This window comes from Tauraco erythrolophus, chromosome 4 (assembly GCF_009769465.1).
Source record: "Tauraco erythrolophus isolate bTauEry1 chromosome 4, bTauEry1.pri, whole genome shotgun sequence".
Lineage (NCBI taxonomy): Eukaryota > Metazoa > Chordata > Aves > Musophagiformes > Musophagidae > Tauraco > Tauraco erythrolophus.
This window is the reverse complement of record NC_141468.1, coordinates 65,232,722-65,256,231: the sequence shown is the minus strand read 5'-3', so window position 1 is coordinate 65,256,231 and position 23,510 is coordinate 65,232,722. Positions and strand designations below refer to the sequence as shown.

Genomic DNA, 23,510 nt, shown 5'->3' with positions numbered 1-23,510 from the left:
AGTATCATCAATGTCATCATCTAGAGGAACAGACTGGAGATGAGAGACACTGAATGACTTGCTAAAGTCAAACAGAAAATTAGCAGCAGAGTCAGTACTGGAAAGAAAATAAAACTTAATTCACAGCAGGTTACTGAAAACCTTCCTCTAGAAAATCCACCTGGAATCTGACAAATAGGTTCTTACCATCCTTTGGGCTATCAAAAACAATTACTGTCACATTGGTAGAAGGATTTTTTGGTTTTGCTACAAAGAACATGTTGTTAGCAGCTTGTAAAGCAGGATGAATGGACAGCAGGTCTTTCAGCGTGACATTGGTAGGCAGCGCAGGATCCAGGACAAGCATTGGCACTTTGATGCAGTGTGTCAGCAGACACTCCAGTTGCTTCTCACTAAAGCAAAACACCAAAGGTATATTTAACACTAGTAGAAAATTTAAGACAAAAATCGATGTTAGATGCAGTGAAAGATGTTTTTGTAAAATCTGATCGATTATTTCTAACATCTGTTGGGGCAGGGAGAAATTACTAAGAGCATGCTTATTTTGTTGCACAAGGGGAATCTCTCATTGTTACAGTTTAGTTCATTCCCATAACTGTTTTTTCAAAAGTTTCCAAGATTTCAAAGTTTGCCCACAGAGGAGACTTCATAGAGATCTTTAAACAGCAGAATGACAAAGCCAAATAAAGAATGTAACAGACCAGGCCCTGCTGCTTCCTGGCAGCAGAGGCACAAGAGGCTTGGCCCCTCCGCAAATAATTACCTGTAGTGCCACGTATGCAAATGACAAGTGAAAACAACGTTGAAAAATCCACACCTGGAATAGGAACTATGCCTAACCAGTGACAAGGACACGCTTTCTGAACTTCAGAAATTGTCATGTTTTAAGAAGCTCACTCATAAACGTCACAGCAACATTACTTTTATTCAACACATATATTACCATGTCGCCAACTTTTCTTGAAGTGACACAGAAGGAAAGCATGAACAGGCTATAGAAAACAAAACAACGTCCCCAGACAGCATCTGCTTTCAGCTAACAATGAGTAGGATAGCATTTATTCCAACTTATGCCCGAAACCACAAAAACTCACCTCCTCTTTGTTGGTTCTGTTGCATTCTTTCCAAGGATTTCCCTATTACAAAATCAAAACGACTACATTAAATAATACTGAGTTGACAGTAGGGAATTTAGTCTAATTTCAGATTGTTAACTGAGTCAAAGACGCATTGTGAAAGCACCGACAACCCAGTTCTAAGACTGCCAAGGCCTGGCCATTGGCCTTGCCAAGGCAAGCACAGGCTGACATACGTGCCCCTCACTGCTCACCCTTGTGCAGTGTAGCTCAAAAATTCTTGGTTGTGCTGGCAGCTATGGCAGCAAGACTCTTTCTGCTAACAGGATTTTCAGGGGTTATTATTAGATTACTTAACGAAACTGATGTTGATATGAAAAACACGAGTAAGAAACCAGGATGAAGTGACCTGAAACTAGGCTGACTTAATTGTTTTGCCTAAGATACCTATTCTGATAAGGTCTATCATGCATTTGTCATGTGCAAATAGAAGTTAATGAGGATTAATGCAAAGGTAGTGCAGTGCCGATGCTAAATAATAATCATAATATCAGAAGGGCACCCTTCTACACACACAAATAGAAAGATAACCACCATCCTTTGAGCTACTCTCTGCCACTGAAGTATAAAGCACCTGGAACATGATTAGCTCAATTCAGGCATATCAACAAGAAAGTTACAATTTACAAAGTTTTGCTATGCAATACAAAATACACACTCATTAGCAGAGACTTACAGCATCCTTGCCTTTGTCTTCTGCAGTAATCTTAATCCCGTGAAACAGCTCTTTTTGTAACAGTGCTAACTGATTTCAAAGTACATGAAAAAAGTTATCTACAAGTGAGAGAATCAGGTGCCCCTATAGATAATGAACGTGGCATGGACATGAATCTTGCTCATAAACTTGATATCAACTTTCAAAATCAGCGTTATGGAAAAAACAATATGTGTTTTTTCCCTTTGTAAAACAGGAATCACAGCATGAGTGTGACAAAGCTAAAACCACTAACATTTGCAATATGAACTGCTAGGAAAAGATTAGCATAAACTTGAAAGCTTTTCAGAGCAGAGATCGTGCCTATGTTTAAGATGTTTAAACTTGATGGATTTAAAGTTCTACTAATACCTTCATTGTTTATGTAGCAAAATAAAGATCCAGAATTTCAATTGTGATCGCATTGTCAGTGGTACCTAAATTGCAAGTCATAACATGCCAAAACTCAGATCAATCCACTCACTTGTGGATTTCAGGTTATTCTGAAACTATTACTGCCCTTAAAATACAGACTTGTTCTTCCATTTAGCATATTTTCTGGCCAAAACAGATCATGTGACAACAGAGTGCCTATTAAGAACTAAACCAATGGTTACAAGACACAATCCAAGGTATCTGCAGCAGTCTGTGTCTGAAGCCTTAGATCAGTAATTTGCAGAAGAGTATAGCACAATCTATAACATGAAATGCAGCAATACATGTCCTTCCCTCCTTAGGTAGAAGGCTGACTCATACCTTTATAACAGGAATAAATTATTTCCCTCTTTCTCGGTTTCAGTGTTGGGGAGACTACGAATCTAACTTTAAAAAGGAGTCTTTAAGAAATACGTGCTTAAGATTTTAGGCCCATTATAAAAATAAATACAGGGGGCAGGGGCAGTGAAGAGGAAGGGGTTGAAGACAGGTTATACACTTGAGATACAGTTTTATTATTATTATTATTTACAAATTGAGTTATAGAAATCAGTACAAAATTACATACAAAAAGCATAATTTTCTGCATGGCTTTTTAAAAATTCAAGACAGAACAGTCTTAATTACTTTAAATTCTTATTCTTTGTATCTTAAACAGTTTTCTGATTAGATAGTACTTCATAGCAAAATATAGAACTGAAACACGGTTTTGAGAATAATCAAATGAAGTGATAAAGTGCGCTTTGAATTTTCATGTTGAGTAACATGCAAGAAAAACAAAGAGGGCCAGTACTGCATTAGATTGCTGCTGTTGGTCAAAGGGAAAAAAACACATAATCTTATTACCTCATTATTTTCTGTTCTTCCTCCATCTGTTCTCTCACCTGTTGCAATTCTTTGATCAGTTCAACATCTGTGCCGTTCACCCAGGTGTACACCACATCAATCGGCATGGGTAAACAAAGCCTACATAATTCAAATGAAAGCTACATGAGCTGTTTAATATTACAAATGCTTATGACATCCTACAATAGCAATTTCTGTATAACAACAGAAACACTTGGTGTCTGCGCTGCAAACAAGACAAAGCAAAAAGCTTCTATTTAGCTATATATCTCATCTCTCAACTATACACAAGCCTTTTGACAAAACAGCACAGACACAAAACCAAAAAGGACATAAAGTGGCTATAACAGTTCAGTAACTAAATGAAATCTGAACTTCATGCTCTGAATTTCACTGACGTTAACCTGTAACCCAACTCCTTTGAACCCATAAAGTATTTCTCAAATCCATACCACCATCCAGGCACATCTTTAATTCACCAACTACGTTAGACAGGTCAGCACGAAGTATAAAGACTTAAATCATACTTGCTGTTTAATTGCACAGGCCAATAAGATCTCAGCAGGACCAGGTCTCTACCTTAGGAGTTCCTCTCAGATATTAGTAACATATTAATTACAGGGCATTTCATAAACCAACAACCTAAGTAGGGTACATAAATTCAGAGTCTAGAAACAGCAAATTCATTCTTGACACAATTTAATATCCTGGAGCTGTTTCTAGACAGTTACAGATTTCCTAGCATACATAAGGCAGAAGAAGAGAAAAAGGGTTGGGTTGCTTTTTTTTTGTGACAATCTCCTTTCTGAGGCCTACAGCTTTGTTTCAGTGGGTACTGCAAGCTGCTGCCATAGGCGAATCCCTCAGTCCCTGACAACAGGAGGATACCTAAACTATTACTTTCAAAAGTACCAGGTCAAGCTACTCAATATCTTCCTGAACTGTAGATGGCCTTGCAAACATTGAGCACTTCTCTAACACTAAGACCCAGGGAGTCACACAATGAGGTTTTCAAGGAAAGTGTTTTGCCTTCCCCCCACCACCACTGCATCCTTCAAAAAGCATTCGAAGAGACAGAGCTTATAGGTGAGTATCTCCTCCACCTTCCTTTGTACAGCATGACATGCAGACAACTTCCACCCAGCATCATTTTCTACTGGCTGAGATTCAATAACAAGCACAAAATTTGGTAAAAGGGCAGCCAGTAGCTGATCACAGCACAATAGACAGGAACATTTTATACTCATTTTGTCACTGCTTCTGAGCTACAACGCTTAAAGGATAACAGTGGGTCACTCAGACAGTCCAAACATCTAAGAAGCACTGCCTTCCCCAGCAGCACCACCCAGAAAGTCTCCCTCACCTCTGACATGCACCACTACTGGAGGCTACACGCTCAACAGGCAAAAAAAGTTAATTTACTAAATACAACTACCCTTCTAATCAGTTATTTCACCTCTTTCTCAGGAGATGACACTGGCTTCTGGTTCATTAACAGGTGCGACTCAAGGCATGTTTTGAACTAAAAACTCCTCCACAGGAGTAGAAATTCAATGGCAGTTCTTCCAGCTTTTCCACGTTTGTTGTCATCAGTTAGTACAAGAGTGTTTTAGGAGGAACCATCTGACTCAAGCTAGGTGATTTCAAAAATGCCCAACCCTCAGTCTTCTGGGCAAAGCATAGTTTCTTTGCCCAGGCTTCATTGGACAACATAAAATATCAAAACAAAAAAAGCCTCAGATCCAGCTCTTTCTTGGGTAAGAGGCAATTTTGACTTCTTTGAAGCCTCTCCCCAGTTTCTCATTTGCTAAAAGTGTGTTTCCATGTAATAGCACATATAACTGCGATTTGCCACGCTTAATTTTTAGCATTGAAATTATGTCACATACAGCCAAACACTAATAAACTCCATAGAGGAAAAACATTTTAGGTCAGATGCGGGTATGTCAACTCTGAACTAACCCTGGCATGGCAAGCTCTTTCGTCACTACCAGTGGCAACAGAGACCAAGAAAAAAGGCTATTAAAGCAAGTAAACTGTTTGCAGATTCACTAATCTAATTGCTTAAAAATTATCCAAATAACTTGGATAAATTTTCTTAACTCATTTTTACAGCACACATTGATTGAGAAAGTAGTGATTATCAAACATCGTAACAAAAAACAGGTATCTTACACAAATTAATTTGTTGCTCCCAATTAGGATCAGTAACACTGTTAAGGTATCCCTTTTTTGGTCTTTGTCAAAGCTTTCTGGTTGGTTTCACAGCTTCTTAAAAAGTACTGAGAGTTTATATTTTGAAAAGCATGTAGTGGCATTTTGCTTTAAAATTAGAAAGGAACAGAAGTGTCATTTCTGCATTATCCTTCTCAAACACTATTTTTAATATGCAGAGTGCTGTTTTGCAAATTGTTGAAGGACAGAAAAGATCAAAAACTTCCTCCCTCAAATTCTGTAGCTGTGTTTCTCCTTCATATGGATTTATGCCTTTGGTGTTCATCACAAATACCAGCCTGGCAAACAGATTAAGCCCAAGATAAGCTGCCTAAATGGGAATTAGGTAACACCTTTCTACAGAAAATTATTTTCCCATTTGCTACTGATTTTAATATCAGCAAACATGGACTTTGGAAACTTTCTTGGAGACTCCCAGACAACAAATAAGTTGAAGCTTGTTTTAGATACTCCTTTACATTTTCCTCTTTCAAAAACTTACCCATTTTTTACTTGCAAACCTAAAAACATCAATAGGATCCTGCTAGAAGACAAAATCAGGGCCACCAGCTCTCCCAGACAGGACAGGAGACCTGTCACATGCTGCCTCTTCTATGCACCAGTTGGGAAGCATTTTCTGTACCTGTGACATTTGTTTACATATGAGAGCCGCGCTCACAGCCAAGACTGCACTGCAGCCAGAAGACAAAGCCTCATTGTTTCAGCATCCACAGTTGCTGAAGGAGTACAGCAGCCTCTGGATCTCTCCCAAGCTACCATACGGTGATCTTCAACCTTGCTGAGCCTCTTTAGGAATGAGCATAAATCTATTACGCCCTTAAGCTCCCTGCTGTTAACCTACCAGCCCTCCTGCCTGTTGCATCTCTGTAATTACCCAACAACTGCAACTCAGCTGTTCCATTGCTATTCCCAGCGCAGTACCTCCTGGCTCCCTAATTTGTGCATCTTTTCTGCTCTCCAGCCTCAATCTGCTCATCAATGGCTCCGCAACCACTGGTGGCTCTCGCTTCCTGTACCATACTGAAATCAGTCTGTACCCTTTAAAAGCTGAGGATTGTTTCGTCACATTTTGTATCCATACATATTGTGGAATTTTAAACATGACTTGGCCATGTCCTGGAATAGCAAAACTACACTTCGGCATTCGCCAAAACGTAGAATTTGCTGGTGGAGAGTAATGAAAGAGAGTTCTTGTCCAAGACTCTCATGCATGCAACTCCATTATTTAGTTTCCTTCCTTCCCTTTTATTTTCATACCAAAATTAAGTCTTCAAAAATGGGTTTGGATGAGGTGGCTTGGTAAAAAGCCCTGGAATTTCTACTCTGCTGTCTCAAGCTGTGTAAGAGCCTGGGCAATGTAAGAAGGAAGTTTAGCAGTTGATGTGCCAACCGGGAAAGTGCAACAGCTAGGATGCCAAAGGACACAGACAGGAGGGAAAAAGCAAGTCAAAGCAACTGCTAAACTCCAAGGTAAAACAAGACGACTTCCTTGGTCTGTCAGAGAACAGCATTAGTAGCAGGAACTAACGAAGCTAGCAACATCACTGTTTTTAAGTTGCTCAGGAAGAAGAGCTTTTTGAGTTTATAATCAGAGGGAGCTTGCCCACATGCACAAATTCGCCTACATTCTGAACACTGAGATTTTCTTTATAGAAGTTCATAACACAACTGTTCGACAAGAAAAGAGATGTTTTCCTGCAAAGCTCCTAGAAGATAACGCTAAATTCAGTTGAAGGCCCATTAATATTTCTTAAAGGCCGCGCAGCTTTTAATTTCCAATAAGCAGTGGATCTTCCAAACCAACAAGCTTCCTGTTCTCCAATTCTGAATATTTTTCTCTAACACTAAAATAAGAACTGATCAAAATCAATCGATAAGCTAAGATCAAAACCGGAAGTCCACAATCCTCAGTTTATGTAAAAAGCATGTGACACCCTACATGTTGCATTGATATTGTTACTGATACTTAGAATTTTTGGTAATTAAAGTTTAATCAATAGTTTTAATTATAAACTAGTTAGTAGTTGATTTTAATAATATAGAATTATAAGAAATCTTTTAATGAAAAGTGTGCTCATATAGTAAACACATGCTGCTATGAAACTGCTGCTATGAGACTTCTATAGCCCTGTACCAGGACCAAAGGGATCGGTCAGAATCATCCAGTAAGGACATGTAGTACAAAGCACAAGTTGATTTGTAAACTGATTTATGATACCTACATAGAACTAGAAGAATGCATGTAGCTATCGAGATCTAGATTAATGAAGATGAGGAAAGCCAACCGTAACGGTTTCATAATGGTCTATGGGTACCTGCCAGAAAGTGTGAACTTAAGCAAAAGGTAATTCCGGCAGGGGGAGATCGCGACCACCAACTCACAGACCACCTACCTATATTGCACCCCAGACTCATTTCTCGATGATTCTAACTTTGATGGCACAGAATCAGAAATGGGAGGAGAATATGCTAATGATTTTCAGGAATTTATATGTTTATGTATGATTTACTAATGGATTTGCATATGTCAGCTCTATATAAGAAGTTTGATTTCAGTGCAAGGTGCGCACGTTAGGAGGAGATATCCCCCGTGCACCCGGCGCCGCAATAAAGAAGTGTCTGCTTATCTACATCCCATTGGTGTTGATAAGTTTCTTATTCCGGATTTTCGGTAACAGTTTTGGCGACCCAGATGGGACCTCGCTGAAGGAGACCGGAGGAGTCGGGGACCTGATCGGTTCCAGCCGGCACCGAGGATTTCTCGGGGACACCCATCGATCCCCGATCCGTAAGGTTCTTCGCGACGTCCCCTGGATTTTGGGTAAGACACTTCTTTCTTTTGTTTCAAACGAGTGGGTTTGAGTCCCACCGTTGTGAGTGGGTTTGAGTCCCACCACATAGAGGGGGTTCGAGTCCCGCCTCTGGAAAGTGGGTTCGAGTCCCACTGCGAGTGGGTTCGAGTCCCCTCGCTGTACCTGCCTGTCAGTCGCGGCGAAAGCTGCGCAGGGTTGGGCAGAGGATCCTCGTGGAGTGGAAGCCTGGGCGTCTGCCCGTGAGCCATAAGCGAAAGCTATTGCAGGGTTGGACATAGCGGAGACTTGGAACCTATATGCCAGCTATAGTGTTCTATAAGTTGTGCCTCTAACGTAAGTTAGAAGTTTTCTTGTGTGTTATATCGTGGAACCGTTTATCTTGACCGAGTACTAAGGTGCCGAGTTTGTGTTTATTGTGTTACATACTTGTGCTCAAGGTAATAAATTACAGAACTGTGTGAGTGTGACCGTGAGAGAGAGACGTGCAGTTAAGCACGAAGTGAGTGCGGGGTCCGGATTTGTGGCTCTGCTATCCCGTAAGGGGTGCAGTTGAAGAAAAACAGTGTGACAGATTTGAGTGATTATATATTGTATTAACAGTTATATCATGGCATCTAAGTTAACTCATTTGTTTAAAAGTAAAAGTATGAGTAATTTAGCTGCAAATGACAAAATTCCGAAAACTTCTCCGTTAGGATGCTTATTAGTACATTGGGGGGACATAGGAGATGATTTGCGAAAGAACAAAATGATTGAATATTGTAATCAGTGGTGGCCGTTGTATACGTTAGAAGATCAAGAAGTATGGCCTGTGAATGGTACTTTGAATTATAATACTATTTTTCAATTAATGCTGTTTTGTAGAAGGGAAGAGAAATGGGATGAATTTACCTTATGTAGATTTGTTTTTCTATTTGAGACAAAGAAAAGATTGGCAGAAAGAGTGTAAACTAGCAGATGGAAAAGGTTTGATAATGGCTGTTGCTACAGGGAATAAAAAGGAGAAAAAGTGTTGTACAGTGTGTGAAATTGGGAAGGATTGTTTGAAAAAGAGGATTACTTCTGAAGTTGATGAGGGACCAGAATTAGACATATCTCCTCCTAGGAGAGAAAGAAATCAGGGTCGAGAATATCAGGAACAGATGCAAGAAGCAGAAAGCAGTGGGACTGAGGGTGCCGAGGAGGGTCCCTCTGAGATTGTAATTCACACCCCTGTTTCTCAGAGAACTCAGCAGCAGACACACACAGCAGCTCCCCTGCGGCAGGGAGCTGGCAGCGATGGGCCGGTGTATGGAAAGGTGCCTTTTTCAGTTACCGATTTGATGGCTTGGGAACAGGCAGCCGGGCTTTACAGAGAGGATCCTGAAAGAGTAGGAAGAGTGGTGGATACTATAATTAGAACACAGGACCCAGACTGGAGTGATTTGCAGGTGGTCTTAGATAATTTACTGGATGATACAGAAAAGCAAATGGTGTTGGAAGCAGGTAGAGCACAGGCTGAAGCGGCAGTTCTGAATGAAAATATGACTGGAACTTTGGAACAGAATTTTCCATCTGGGGATCCGCAGTGGGATCCAAATCATGTGGAGCACAGACAGAGATTGAGACGGTATCAAAAATGGATTTTGTATGGAATTAAACATGCCATGCCTAAGTCTTTGAATTGGTCTAAATTATATGAAGTAAGGCAGGACAAAAATGAATCTCCCTCAGTGTTTCTAGAAAGACTGAAGGAAGCTGCCAGAAAATATACTGATTTAAAGGTGGAAACTGAGGCAGCACAAATACAATTGGCTTTGATTTTTATGGGACAATCAGCACCAGACATAGGAAGAAACTTCAGAAATTAGAGGGAGAAGACTCTAGGAGTTTAAATAAAATGATGGAAGCAGCCTGGAAGGTGTATAACAATAGAGAACAGGAGGAAAGAAAATCTCAGGAAAACAGGCTGCTAGCAGTCATGACAGGAACAGTGAATAGAGGACGAGGCAGGGGAAGAGGTTCAGGATTCGGTGGAAGAGGAGGATTTGTGAACGGTGGTGGCAGGAATTTTAACACTCCCCTAGGAATCAATCAGTGTGCTTTGTGCAAGGAAGAGGGACATTGGAAAAGAGACTGCCCCAGAAAGGGAAATGCTCAGCAAGAAATAGCTAAAATCATGATGCTGGATGATTGAAGGGGACCGGAGGGGAACCCAGCTGAGCCTCTGGTTGTAATTAAGCTGGGAGAAAAGGAAGTTAAATTTTTAGTGGACACTGGAGCAACGTTTTTGGTATTAAACACCTGTAAGGGAAAAATTGGAACAAAAACGGCAAATATTATAGGGGCCACTGGGAAAGAGGAAAGCAGACCATTCCTAAAACCCCTGGATTTAAAATTTGGGAAAAAGGTAATCACTCATGAATTTTTGTATGTACCTGAATGTCCGGTACCCTTATTGGGAAGAGATTTATTGTCTAAATTAAATGCTCAGATCAGTTTTGAAGAAGGAGAGATTCTCTTAAAAATACCAGAATCAAAAACAAGTGAAATTCTGATGATCCAAGAAACAACCGAGGGACAAGAAATTCCTTCGGATGTAGATTTGGCTGTGATTCCCACAGTATGGGAAACGGATATCCCTGGCAAATCAAAACTGGCAGAGCCTGTTAAAGTAGAATTAAAAGAAGGAGCAAAACCAGTCAAATTGAAACAATATCCAATTAAACCAGAAATCAGACAGGAATTGAAGAAATTAATTGACAAATTCTTAAAGTATAAGATTTTAGAGGAGTGTGAATCCGAATACAATACTCCTATCTTGCCAGTCAGAAAACCGCCCGGAGAATACCGGCTGGTACAGGATTTAAGAGCAGTGAATCAAATAGTCAAAGATATTTACCCAGTAGTAGCTAACCCGTATACATTACTGACCTCGTTAAGAGAGACCTATCAGTGGTTTACAGTGCTTGATTTGAAAGATGCTTTCTTTTGTATACCCTTGGAAAAGGAAAGTAGAAAACTGTTTGCTTTTGAGTGGGAAAATCCACAGACTGGACGAAAAATGCAGTTAACGTGGACAAGACTACCCCAAGGATTCAAAAACAGTCCAACGATCTTCGGGAATCAGTTGGCGAGAGAACTCGAGATATGGAAACAAGAGAAACCAAGGCCTGGGCATCTACTGCTACAATATGTGGATGATATACTGATTGCTGCAGAGGAAAAGTCGACCTGTATCCAGGTAACAATAGACCTTTTGAACTTTCTGGGACTAAATGGGTACAAGGTATCCAGGAAAAAGGCCCAGATAGCTTGCCAGACTGTGATATATCTGGGCTTTGAAATTTCTAAAGGGCAGCGACAGTTGGGAAAAGGTCGAAAAGAAGCTATTTGCAATATACCTGAACCAGAAAATATTCATGAACTCAGAGCATTTTTGGGAATGGCCGGGTGGTGTCGTCTTTGGATTATGAATTACGGGCTGATTGCTAAACCTTTGTATGAAGCCCAGAAGATTTCTCCTTTTGTGTGGGGACCAGATCAACGAAAAGCTTTTATTGAATTAAAACGTGCTTTGATGTCAGCACCTGCTTTAGGACTCCCAGACTTAACTAAGAACTTTCAGTTGTTTGTCCATGAGAGGCAACACCTTGCATTGGGAGTGTTGACCCAGAAGATGGGCAGCTGGAAGCGACCTGTCGGATACTTCTCCAAACAACTGGACACAGTGAGTAAAGGATGGCCAAGTTGCCTGCGAGCGGTGGCAGCAACAGTGCTGCTGATACAGGAAGCTCGCAAATTGACTTTGGGAAAGACAATAACGGTCTATGTCCCACACATGGTTAATAACTGTTTTAGAACAAAAGGGGGGTCATTGGTTATCCCCAAGCCGGATGATAAAATACCAAGTGGTACTAACTGAACAGGATGATGTGATTCTAAAAACAACTAACCTGGTAAATCCTGCAGTGTTTTTAAGCTCTGCACAGGAAGAAGGACAACTGGAACATGATTGCTTGGCTACTATCGAGTATGTTTATTCCAGTCGTGAAAATTTGAAAGATGTACCACTGGAGCAACCAGACTGGGAATTGTATACAGATGGCAGCAGCTTTATGGAGCAAGGGGTCCGATACGCTGGATATGCGGTAACAACAGACACCACAGTTATAGAAGCCAGAGCATTGGCAAGCACCACATCTGCCCAAAAGGCAGAACTTATTGCCTTAATTCGAGCCCTAGAATTAAGTGAAAAGAAGAAAGTGAATATTTGGACTGATTCCAAGTATGCCTTTGGAGTAGTGCATGTCCATGGGGTTCTGTGGAAAGAAAGAGGATTATTGTCCTCTCAAGGATCAAACATTAAGCACCAAAATGAAATTTTACAATTGCTGCAAGCAGTTCAGAAACCAGAACAAGTAGCAATCATGCACTGTAAAGCACACCAAATTGGAAACACAAAAGAAATTGTTGGAAATAATTTAGCTGATAGGACAGCAAAGAAAGTAGCAAAGAACCAAGCGTTCCAAATGGCATTAATTCCCTCCAAAACAGTAACCCTCCCTAGGGAAAAGCCAAAATATTCAGAGGAAGATGATAAATTAAGCCAGTTATTAAATGCTAAGAAAAACTTAGCTGGATGGTGGGTAACCCCTAGTGGACAAGTAGTGGTCCCGCCCATTCTGATGAGAGAAATAATTCAAACAAAACATCAGGAATGTCACTGGGGAGTAGAAGCTTTGGTAACTTCCTTACAGAAACAAGTAGTATCGGTTAAAATGCTAGGATTAGCTAAAATGATAACTGAAAATGTGAAATATGTTTGAAAAATAATCCAGTATTCAAGAAAAAGTCCAAATGGGTAAATTAAAATCTGGCACAGAACCTGGAGATTATTGGCAAGTAGATTTCTCAGAATTACCTAGACAGAATGGGTACCGGTACATCATGGTGGGGGTTGATACTTTTACAGGATGGCCTGAAGCTCTTCCCTGTAGCACCACACAAGCAAAAGAAGTAGTAAAATGGTTACTACAAGAAATAATTCCAAGATTTGGAGTTCCAATTGGAATTTCATCTGACAGAGGTCCACACTTTGTTACTGAAGTAGTCCAAAGCATTAGCAAAGTATTAGGCATTGCCTGGGATTTACATGCATCTTGGAGGCCACAATCCAGTGGAAAAGTAGAACGAATGAATCAGACTCTAAAAAGACAAATAAGTAAAATTTGTTAAAAAAAAACAAATTTAAAATGGCCTCAAGCATTACCTTTGGCATTACTTCGAGTCAAAGTACAGCCAAAGAGTGGAACCTCTATCAGTCCTTATGAATTGTTGTATGGAAAACCTTATGAGTCCCCGGAACCAAATCCAAATATGCATGTAAAAGGAAAACAAGATGTATATAACTATTTGCTTTCTCTAGGGAAAACCTTAGCTGCAATTCGGAGTGCTGTGATTTGGAATCGACCTTTATCTTTAGACACTCCAGTGCATGATTTCCAACCAGGAGATTATGTCTACGTAAAGACGTGGACTTCTGAACCTCGGCAAGAGCGCTGGAAGGGACCTTTCCAGATACTGTTGACAACTTTCACAGCAGTCAAGATTGCAAAATCTACAGCCTGGATACATTACACCCGAGTGAAGAAAGCACCAGCACCCTGGAAAATTGTGAATCGTGATCCAGAGACTTTGGAACTGACTCTGAGACATGTCTAATTTCTCATATCTGTTCTTAATTGTTCTTTGGATTTTATGCTGGAGGATGGTACTGGTAAAACCATGGACTGACTTGGTGAGTAGGAACAAAAGACAATTAGAAACAGAACAAGTGGTTGAAATTCCCAAACAAACCTCTGAGGAAAATTTTATGTTAGGATTAATCAAAGGATTTGCCAATTTGCAGAATGTTACACAGATTACTGCTTGTTTACCAATATCAAGAGCAGTAGGTGAATCCATTCCATGGGGAATCTTAACTATGAATTTGACAAATCAGGAACATAAAAATGAGACCGCTCATTGTAAACAACAGCCAGTGACACAATGGTATGAACAAGTGAGATATATTAGAAAACAATGGAAGTCCCCGGGAAGTAAAGATGAATGTACAAAATTACTGAATTCAAATTTCGTAGACATCAGTGGAGGCTGGACAGGACTAGATACAGGATATGGTTATGGATGGTGTTCTTATGATGAACCAATAAAGAAAAACGTGAGCCGTATGGTAATGGAATGGAAATGCAAAGAAAGCGTTCAAACTTCACAAAAAGAACAACTTACTTGGGAATCAATTTGGTCCATGACTATATTCTCCCAATTTCAATACATGGCAAAAACCCCTTGGTGTTTTGCGTGGGTGGGGTCAGTTTCTGGATATTGGCCAACAATAACAGATAGAGGAACTACATCACTAGAAGAGGAAAGTCCAGTATCTTGGTGGAAATGTGACAAAGTTTACAATTGTAGTACAGTAAGTAAAACAATACAAGAAATTCCCCCTTTAGCAGCTGCAGTGAGATATGGGTGTTTCTGTCGAGGACTCAAAAACGATCTTCAAGTGACTGCAGATTATCAAATTAAAAGGGGAACATTTATAAGCTGTAAGAAAAGTACAATCCAGAGTCCTGGACACCTGGTCTGGGCACTAAGTGATGGAACCTGGACAACACACTTACCATTAGATGGTAAAGTTAAACAGATTACCTTAGGCATGCCAACATTGTGTCCAATTTGGAAAAAATCACCATTTAAAGGACCCTTAGAAAATCTAAATTTAAAACGAACTAAAAGGTCCGAGACAGATGATATTTGGAACGAGCCATCAACAGGATTAAAAATCAGCTGGGCTCTTGAGTCTCTTTTAAATCCTATAGCCTCATATAGAAACAGAGAATGGCTGTATCATTTAACAAGTCAAGTAGAAAAGTTAGCGAATGTTACAAAGAAAGGATTCAAAGAATTGAACATTCAGTTGCAGGCAACATCTCGAATGGTACTTCAAAATAGAATGGCCTTAGACACGCTTTTACTCAAAGAACACGGAGTATGTGGATATCTCAAAGATAAACTAGACCACTGTTGTATACACATCCCAAACGTTACACAGGATGTGAAGCATGACTTGGATTTGCTAGAAAAAGTTGAGAAAGAAACAGAATCAATCCGAGAGGACATGTCAGAAGATTGGATAGGGAAAATTTTCAAAGGACTAGGCTGGAATCTAAGCTCTTGGATCCAATCTTTGATTAAAACTCTGTTTCTGTTGCTAATTGTCTTCCTCATGATCATGCTAATATACAATTGTTTAAAGAAACAGTTTGCTAATAGACTTGCAATTAATCGCAGAATCATGAGACAGTTACCTACTATTCCACCAGACCAGGGTTTATCGCCAAGGTATGCTGAAACGAATCTCAGCTTTGAACATGATGATAAGTGAGTATCAAACAATAAAAGTAAAAGTGGTGAAAGTATTGAAATAGCAATTTCAACACTTTCAAAGGGGGGAAATGTTACTGATACTTAGAATTTTTGGTAATTAAAGTTTAATCAATAGTTTTAATTATAAACTAGTTAGTAGTTGATTTTAATAATATAGAATTATAAGAAATCTTTTAATGAAAAGTGTGCTCATATAGTAAACACATGCTGCTATGAAACTGCTGCTATGAGACTTCTATAGCCCTGTACCAGGACCAAAGGGATCGGTCAGAATCATCCAGTAAGGACATGTAGTACAAAGCACAAGTTGATTTGTAAACTGATTTATGATACCTACATAGAACTAGAAGAATGCATGTAGCTATCGAGATCTAGATTAATGAAGATGAGGAAAGCCAACCGTAACGGTTTCATAATGGTCTATGGGTACCTGCCAGAAAGTGTGAACTTAAGCAAAAGGTAATTCCGGCAGGGGGAGATCGCGACCACCAACTCACAGACCACCTACCTATATTGCACCCCAGACTCATTTCTCGATGATTCTAACTTTGATGGCACAGAATCAGAAATGGGAGGAGAATATGCTAATGATTTTCAGGAATTTATATGTTTATGTATGATTTACTAATGGATTTGCATATGTCAGCTCTATATAAGAAGTTTGATTTCAGTGCAAGGTGCGCACGTTAGGAGGAGATATCCCCCGTGCACCCGGCGCCGCAATAAAGAAGTGTCTGCTTATCTACATCCCATTGGTGTTGATAAGTTTCTTATTCCGGATTTTCGGTAACAATATCAGCCTGAAAAACTCCATCAAACCACCACTGATACAGTGCAATACTGCAGGAAGAGGCCCATTACCGCATTTGTAAAGTTAGATAATAAAAACAAATTGAACCTCTGACAAGGGTCTTCCAAAAGTTAACACATGCCTAAAAGGATATTTCCAGAAAGACTTTTTGTTGATATGAATTTTTATGGGCTCTTGGTATCTGCACACAAATATCACAACAAACCTCTCTGTCAGGCCTGATATAAGAATATTAAAGGCATATGGGTGAACTGGAATAACTTAAGCACCCATCATGAAAACCTTAAGCTTCTGCTCAGGCAGTCAATAGTTCCTCTTCAAGCACTCGATTTTTTTTTGCTCACAATTCACAGAAATCAACACTAACTAAAGGAGTGCTTTACACAATCAAAATGAAGTATGAAAAGATAACGCAGAAATGGGAACTGACTATACCTACATCACAACAGTAAGACTTGCAATTTTGTCTCAGACAAACTCAACCATTTTATAAAAGCACTGTACTTAATTACCACAAAGTCAGACATTTGATACTGACAAGAACAAATTACCACGCTTTCACTTCAGCACTGCAGAAACATGTAAACATTAAGCTAATCTTCCACATGAGCTGTATCACTCTGCTTTCATCTGCCATCCTTTGGAAAACGGGGAAGGGGAGTAAGAGATGAGACTATAAAAAGTGCATAGGATTCACTGACACCACGCAACGTACTTTTACAGAGTTTTCTCGCACCAGCTAAAGCATGACAAAGTGATCTGATCATTTCTGCTGTCCCATGATTCAATAAACCTCAAGATTAAGCATCCGCTTTCAGGGTTGTTTTTTTGGTTTGGGTTGGTTTTTTAAATTTTTTTTCCAGTTGAGTGTATCAACACTTAAAAGTCACACGATATCTCCTTAGTAGCTTCTTCCACCTACCAATTCACAGTCCACTGACTTCCTGAGCAACAGACCTCACGACTATTCACACACAAACGATGAAACCACAAGAAGTCATGTAGGAGTTAACACAGCTGAAATAAATGACCCATATGACTGTTTCCAACTCACTGTGAGTGACTTCTCCCATGCACTCAGCTTTAAAAAGCTTCTTACTAGCTTTGTGATTTCTGTACTAAATAATGTCCCTCGTGAAATGTCACAGAAAACGTAAGGTAAATAAAAATAACTTTTCAAAACACTGAACATTAGAATTTTAAGCACACAGGAACAGTACTTCTATTTTCCTATCTTAATATGGAAAACATGTCATGTTCTCCCTTTATTGGTAAAATTATCACCATTTTGATGTTTCATTAGAGACTGGATGAACTAAATGCTTTTAAAATGTAAACCGTCTCATATGACTAGAGCTTTCAAATGCCAAACATTTTCCAAGCTGAGGCGTTAAGCACTAACTCACAATTTTAAAACCACCAAGTTTAAAATTTGCTACAGATTTAGAGCCCATGCAATAAGGTCCTACTTAACAGTATGTTACTTCATCTAGAACACATGATTTAAATATTTAAAAATTCATTGAACAATAAAACGTGCAATACTGTCAACTGCAAGTAAAGCTCACCGATTCTGAAATGATTTGCCAGCAACGTTGTCTCTGTACGAATCAAACATAACATGATACTGGTCTCTACTCCACTCCAAGACAACCTGCAAAATAAAAAATATTAAAAAACTGAAAACACTTGATGTGATCACCTTCTAAAATTAGACACTCAAATTTCTCTTTTCGAAATGTTTAATCACAATCAATTTCATTCAAATTGATCTATGCATTAATGCACAACTGATCAGACCTTAATCCAAACTAAGTTCTTACACTGAGCCAGCAATCAGACCCAGAACTTAAGAGCACACTTGATTTAAACAAACTTCATTTTTTTTCCTCTGCAAGAAAGGATTTCACGTTTTTACAGACACACCTTTTAAGCTACTATTCATTTAGATTACATCCTCCTTCTCTCTTAGCCTTTAAAAATTCAGGAATGTTTTCCCGAAACTAAGATCTATACCAAATATATTTCAATACAAGCAGGAAACACCAACCCCTCAGCATAATTTTGCTCGTCTTCCTTTCTATTCTCATATAGGACAAATTGAAGTATACACACCTCTGAAATCTGAGCTTTGCCAACAACCAGCCAGGCCAAGGCATATCAAATTATGCAAATTTACCTGGCCACAAACTTAGAACACAATAGCTCTTTCCCAATCCAGGTGATGTCTGACATTGCAGCCAGACTAAGCCAACAGCAAAGTATTCCTGCAGGCTGCAGCCTCACTTCCATCCCCCTGCGTTTTCTGCCACCCCACTTTAGCTTGACACGAGTTCATCACATCCTGCCGTGAGCCAAGTCACAAAGGTAAACCTTCAAAAGAGGTTCACCATCAAGATGAACCTTCAAAAAGCAGAGCACCTGATCTTCCTCTACTTGGTTGTTGGAATAATAGATGAGAAATGGTGGGAAAGCACAGCTGAAGGCAGGGCTTGATGACCCAGCCATCAAGGTTGCTTAGCTTAAATGTCACCTGCACACCACTTAAATGCCCTTTGCCAGCTGTCCCCATTCCCAGGCATTTTCATAAATTAGCCTTACCGGAAACCAATCACAAGCCCATTCTTACTTTGGTAAGCTGCAACTCTACATTCTATTTCCATTCTTAAATGTATATACACACACACAAAACAAAGGCACATAGTTATGTTTCCAGTACTAATAAAGTATCTGACATCATGGTTCTAAATAGAAAAAAAAAAAAATCAGACTTTTCAACACTAAACATGCTTAATATGCTTTGATATAGCAAAAAACCCCATAAGTAATTTGAGATAAAAATAATATAAAACATTCAGGTTCTACTCTGAGATAAACTTGTACGGTACCTTTTACAGCAAAACTCCAGCCTTAAAAACTACAGGAGTGTCTTGTGCTGCTTTAGAGATGAAGGCGTAGTGACTTATTTTACCTGGATTAGCAAGTATTTATATGTACTGGGGAAGAAAAAAAAAAATACCAGGAAAGGATAGTACTTACTTTACACTGTTCTTCCTAGATTTAAATTTTACTATTGCTTATTTCTGGTATTATGGGAGCTATGAAATATACCATTTCTCTAAGATAGCATTCAAAGCCATCACATAAAGACTACCTCCCTCCCTTTTAAGGGGTTACACATCTCTATACCCTCATGCCTGCTAAAGCAAATTACAGCCTAGAGAGCAGGGAAGCCCCATCGTGTGGCTGGATGACAAGCACGCACACATACGTCTGTCAAAGCTGGAACGAGTCTTTCCGTAACCAAGATCACATTCATACAGGTTCATTCCCCTTACACAAAGGACACATGATTTCCCAGGTAAGCATAAAATCTTCTCCTTTAAATACCAAACCCAGGAAGCATCTTAAAAACACACTACTACACTTTTTCATGTGCAAGTCATTACGTCCTTCTGCCAAATACACTAGGCTAATACTGCACACTCTGAAAGATACCCACTGCTACTGATAATGATGAATTGCCACACACTGATCTGCTTCTAGAAGAAATACAGAAGTATTTGAATAAGAATGTAATTTATTGTATGAATAGTATGGGTCTCTGGAAGAAAAACATTAACCATTCAAGCATTTCACCTTAGCCTTGGTGCAGCTATAACCAAAAAGACCCAGGACAGCTCTCTTTAGAAACACATTTATGACAAAAGTGAAGCTCTTCCCACCTGATACTTTTTTTTTTTTTCTGTAACTGTTTCTTCCTGTCCCATTATTTATGTTGCAATAATGCCTGGAGGACACTTTGCTTCAACTTTACATACTGATATTATAAAATCATTAAGGGAACAACATTAAAGAAAAGGGGAAAGACACCCTCTATTAGGAGATACTGTATCAGACAGGTGACAACAGTGGCTCTAGTATGTTCCAGTCATAAAACATTTTACAAGGCTGAGCAACCTACAGAAGGACAGCCAAGAAAGGTTTAACACCAAACTGTCCGAAAACTCAACTAGGTTACAGCATTGGCTTAGACCCAGCTACCCTGTATGTTTTTGCAGAAATGCTCCTGAATCTTTCTTAATGCACTGTCACGTCATTCAGCTCAGGTTTTTTCTTGAAATCATTTTCACCTTGAGGCTGTGAGGACATCATTACCAATCTCAAATTATTTGCCCTAGCCATTCATTTTTTATGCCAGCATTAATATTGATATTAGCACGACCCTAAGCAAGCAGACCTAACTTTGCCTACTAGGACGAAAAAGCTGGCTCTGGGGGTGGGGAAAAGCAGAACTGCAAACACTGCTGAGACACCAGGGTCTGATAAGCATTGCCTCACACTGCTTTTTATTGTTTGACAGTTCCCTGTAGATTGCTAAAAACGGTTGACCTGATAATTACTAGAAAGATTTCTGGTTTGATTTTCGAAACAGCCTTATATATTTTTACTAGTTGCTGCCTTGCAGACTCTGCACTCAAGAAGAGAAGTGTTTTCCGTTCCCACTACAGTTGTCAGAAGAGGTCTAACAGTGTTCTCTCACAAGCCTAGTCACATCTAAATCCTTAAGCTACCATCGTTTACCAAAACACATCACTTTAAATCACAAAAGTAACGAGCAAATGCATGCAAACATCTTTTACCATGCTCATCTACCATATTTGTAAAAAAAAAACACACCACCACACTTTTTTCTGTATTTCTGTACAGTCATTTCATAAAGGGTGGAGGGTTTTTTGGTGTTTTGTTTTGTTTGGGTTTTTTTAAAACATTTCTGGTCACTTTTCTTTTTTCTTAACGTATAATTTTGAAAGTTTACTCTTACATGAATCTGCCAGTTCTTTGCTCACTGTCTAAATAGTATCTAAGCTTTCCAAATAGCTCTAAAAGGGCTGGAAGGAGCAAACTAAGATTTGGAAGGAAAATAATTCTGAGCAGTGATTTTGACAGATTCTCAGCAAAATCAGCCATAACCTTGACACCCACTGAAGCGTTTAAAAAAAAAAAAAAAAACACTTCGAAGTTCTAAGGAATCCTAAAGTTGGCTTTAAGTCCCCATTCTGAAGAAAGGCAAAAGTACACTCAAAAGTTTCACTGCTAGGTATATACACCAACCCAAGTTGATAATCGTGTACAAACAGCTACCTAAGAGTACTACACAACTAAATAATTTGCTGATGGCTTTCAAGTGTTTCAGGAACCTGAGAACCCGTGAACCCTGAAAGACAGCAGGGATGAAGTACGTTATGCAAAGAAGACATACAGATACACAAAATAGAGTTCTGATTATGTTATGCTTGATCAGGAGTTTCAGGTATTACTCTTCCTAGTTCTTTTTTTTTTTTTCTGTATCTGAAAGAGCCCATCAAAATAAAAAAGAGAAGGAAAAAAAAGGAGGGGGGGGGGAAGGAACAATTTAGGAATCAGGAAATTCCAGTCTGTTTGCATTTAACACTGTCATCCTTTTACACTGACAAAAATACATTCTTTAGTTCCCTGAATACTTACTATATTCTCAAACACTACACTGAAGCAGGATTGTTTTTTCCCTGCTCCAGATTCTTTCACTGATGACTTTCAAAATAGGTAGGGTAATATGAAGCGAAGCTTTAAAATATATATCGGTACGAAATTATGTACAGAAAAAGTAAAAGTTATATTGCATCACTTACAAAATAGCTTGCAAACTGAGCAAAACAGACTGCTGAGCTGCAGGCAGCTTGGAGGCTACATTTAACCCCTTAAACTCCAGAAGACAGAAAGATTCTGTCACTTCTGGACGCCAATTGAAGGTTACATCCCACGCAGGCTTTAGAAGAGTCAAATTAAAAAAATAAATAAATACAGCACTAATAAATCACCTGATAAGGGAAGGGGAAAAAATTGCACAAGACAAAACCAAAACACAACACCAAAACAAAAACACGAGCTCCTGGATCATGCAGACTTTTCTCAGCTCCCCCCTGCCAGGGCCCGCAGGGGCTGTCAGAACCCACCTCACCACCCCCTGGGGGGGCAACGTAACGCTCGCGTCACACCTGGCGTCGGCAGGGGAGCCGCGCCGGTCCCCACGGGCGCGCTTTACGCGCCGGCCGCACCGACGAGCGCGGAGCCGGTCGCCCGGCGAGAGGGAGCGGCCACGCAGCTGCTTCCCAGGATGCGAGACCTCGATCCCCGGCACCCCGCACACACGGCATGGGGAGGGGGCGAGGGGCTCCGTGTCCTTCCTCAGCCGCGACGGTTCATCTCCCAAAACAAAACGGGAGCGCTGTCACCGTAACGCACGTTTTCTCCCTTACACCTTTAATTAATTAATCAATTAATTAACAAAACGAGCGTTCACGCCCAAGCCGCTCGCTGAAGGAACTGGCGGCTCACGGGACATGACAACCCCCCGGCTCCCGAAAGGTTAAAGAAAAGCCCCGAACCGAAAGGCACCCGCGCCCCTCCCCGTGCCGTGCAGCCGCGGCGCTGCGCCGGGAGCCGCCTGCGCCATCGCCTCTCCCCGCCGGCACCGCTCGGTGGGGAAGGGGGGGCAGCCCGGGAAAAGGGGACAGGAAGATGGGGCGGGTGGGGGAAAACAGCCACGCCAAGCCGGCGCGGCGCCGTACTGACCTCCCCGAACTGCAGGGCGGAGACGATCATGAGGACGAGGCCCCCGAGGCAGAGGCAGGGCCCGTACCTGTGCGACAGGCACGTATAGGTCTGGCGCTGCAGGAGCTTTAGCAGCATGGCCCGCCGGCGGCCGCCACCGCCTCGCCCTGCGCGGCGCGGCCCGGCCCGGCCCGCCTCGCCGTGCGCCGGGGCGGGCGGGCGGGTCCCGCCGCTCTCAGCGCCCGCCCCGCTTCCGGCGGTGCCGCGGCGCCGCCTGGCGCCGCGGCACCGCCGGAAGCGGGGCGGGCCTCAGCGAATCCCGGTGCGATCCGCTTCCCGCTTCCCGGAGAGGTGCTTCTGCCTGCGCGGCTCGGGAGGGTGGCCGCCTCCGCCGTGCTCCCCCCCCCCTCCCCCCCCTCCCGCTTCTTCGGAGTTTTCCTCGGTCTTCCCAAAGGGCCCGACTCCAGAATGCCATAAGGGGTCAGGCTGTAGGATTTTTTTCCTTCTTTGGCTTC

General features: G+C 40.8%; 1 protein-coding gene across 3 annotated transcripts in view; it reads right to left on the bottom strand.

Annotated features, from left to right (window-relative positions):
* The window catches only part of GNPTAB (N-acetylglucosamine-1-phosphate transferase subunits alpha and beta), a 55,836-nt gene extending 32,697 nt beyond the window's left edge, over positions 1-23,139 (bottom strand). For all 3 annotated transcript variants that reach the window (XM_086611167.1, XM_086611169.1, XM_086611168.1), the window contains exons 1-5: positions 23,017-23,139; positions 17,970-18,055; positions 3,112-3,231; positions 1,095-1,136; positions 187-392 (exon numbers count right to left, since the gene is read on the bottom strand). In XM_086611167.1, coding sequence (XP_086467293.1) covers positions 187-392; positions 1,095-1,136; positions 3,112-3,231; positions 17,970-18,055; positions 23,017-23,133 — 571 coding nt within the window. In that variant the 5' untranslated portion in view covers positions 23,134-23,139. The remainder of the gene's footprint in view (positions 1-186; positions 393-1,094; positions 1,137-3,111; positions 3,232-17,969; positions 18,056-23,016) is intronic.
* Positions 23,140-23,510: the final 371 nt, after the last annotated feature.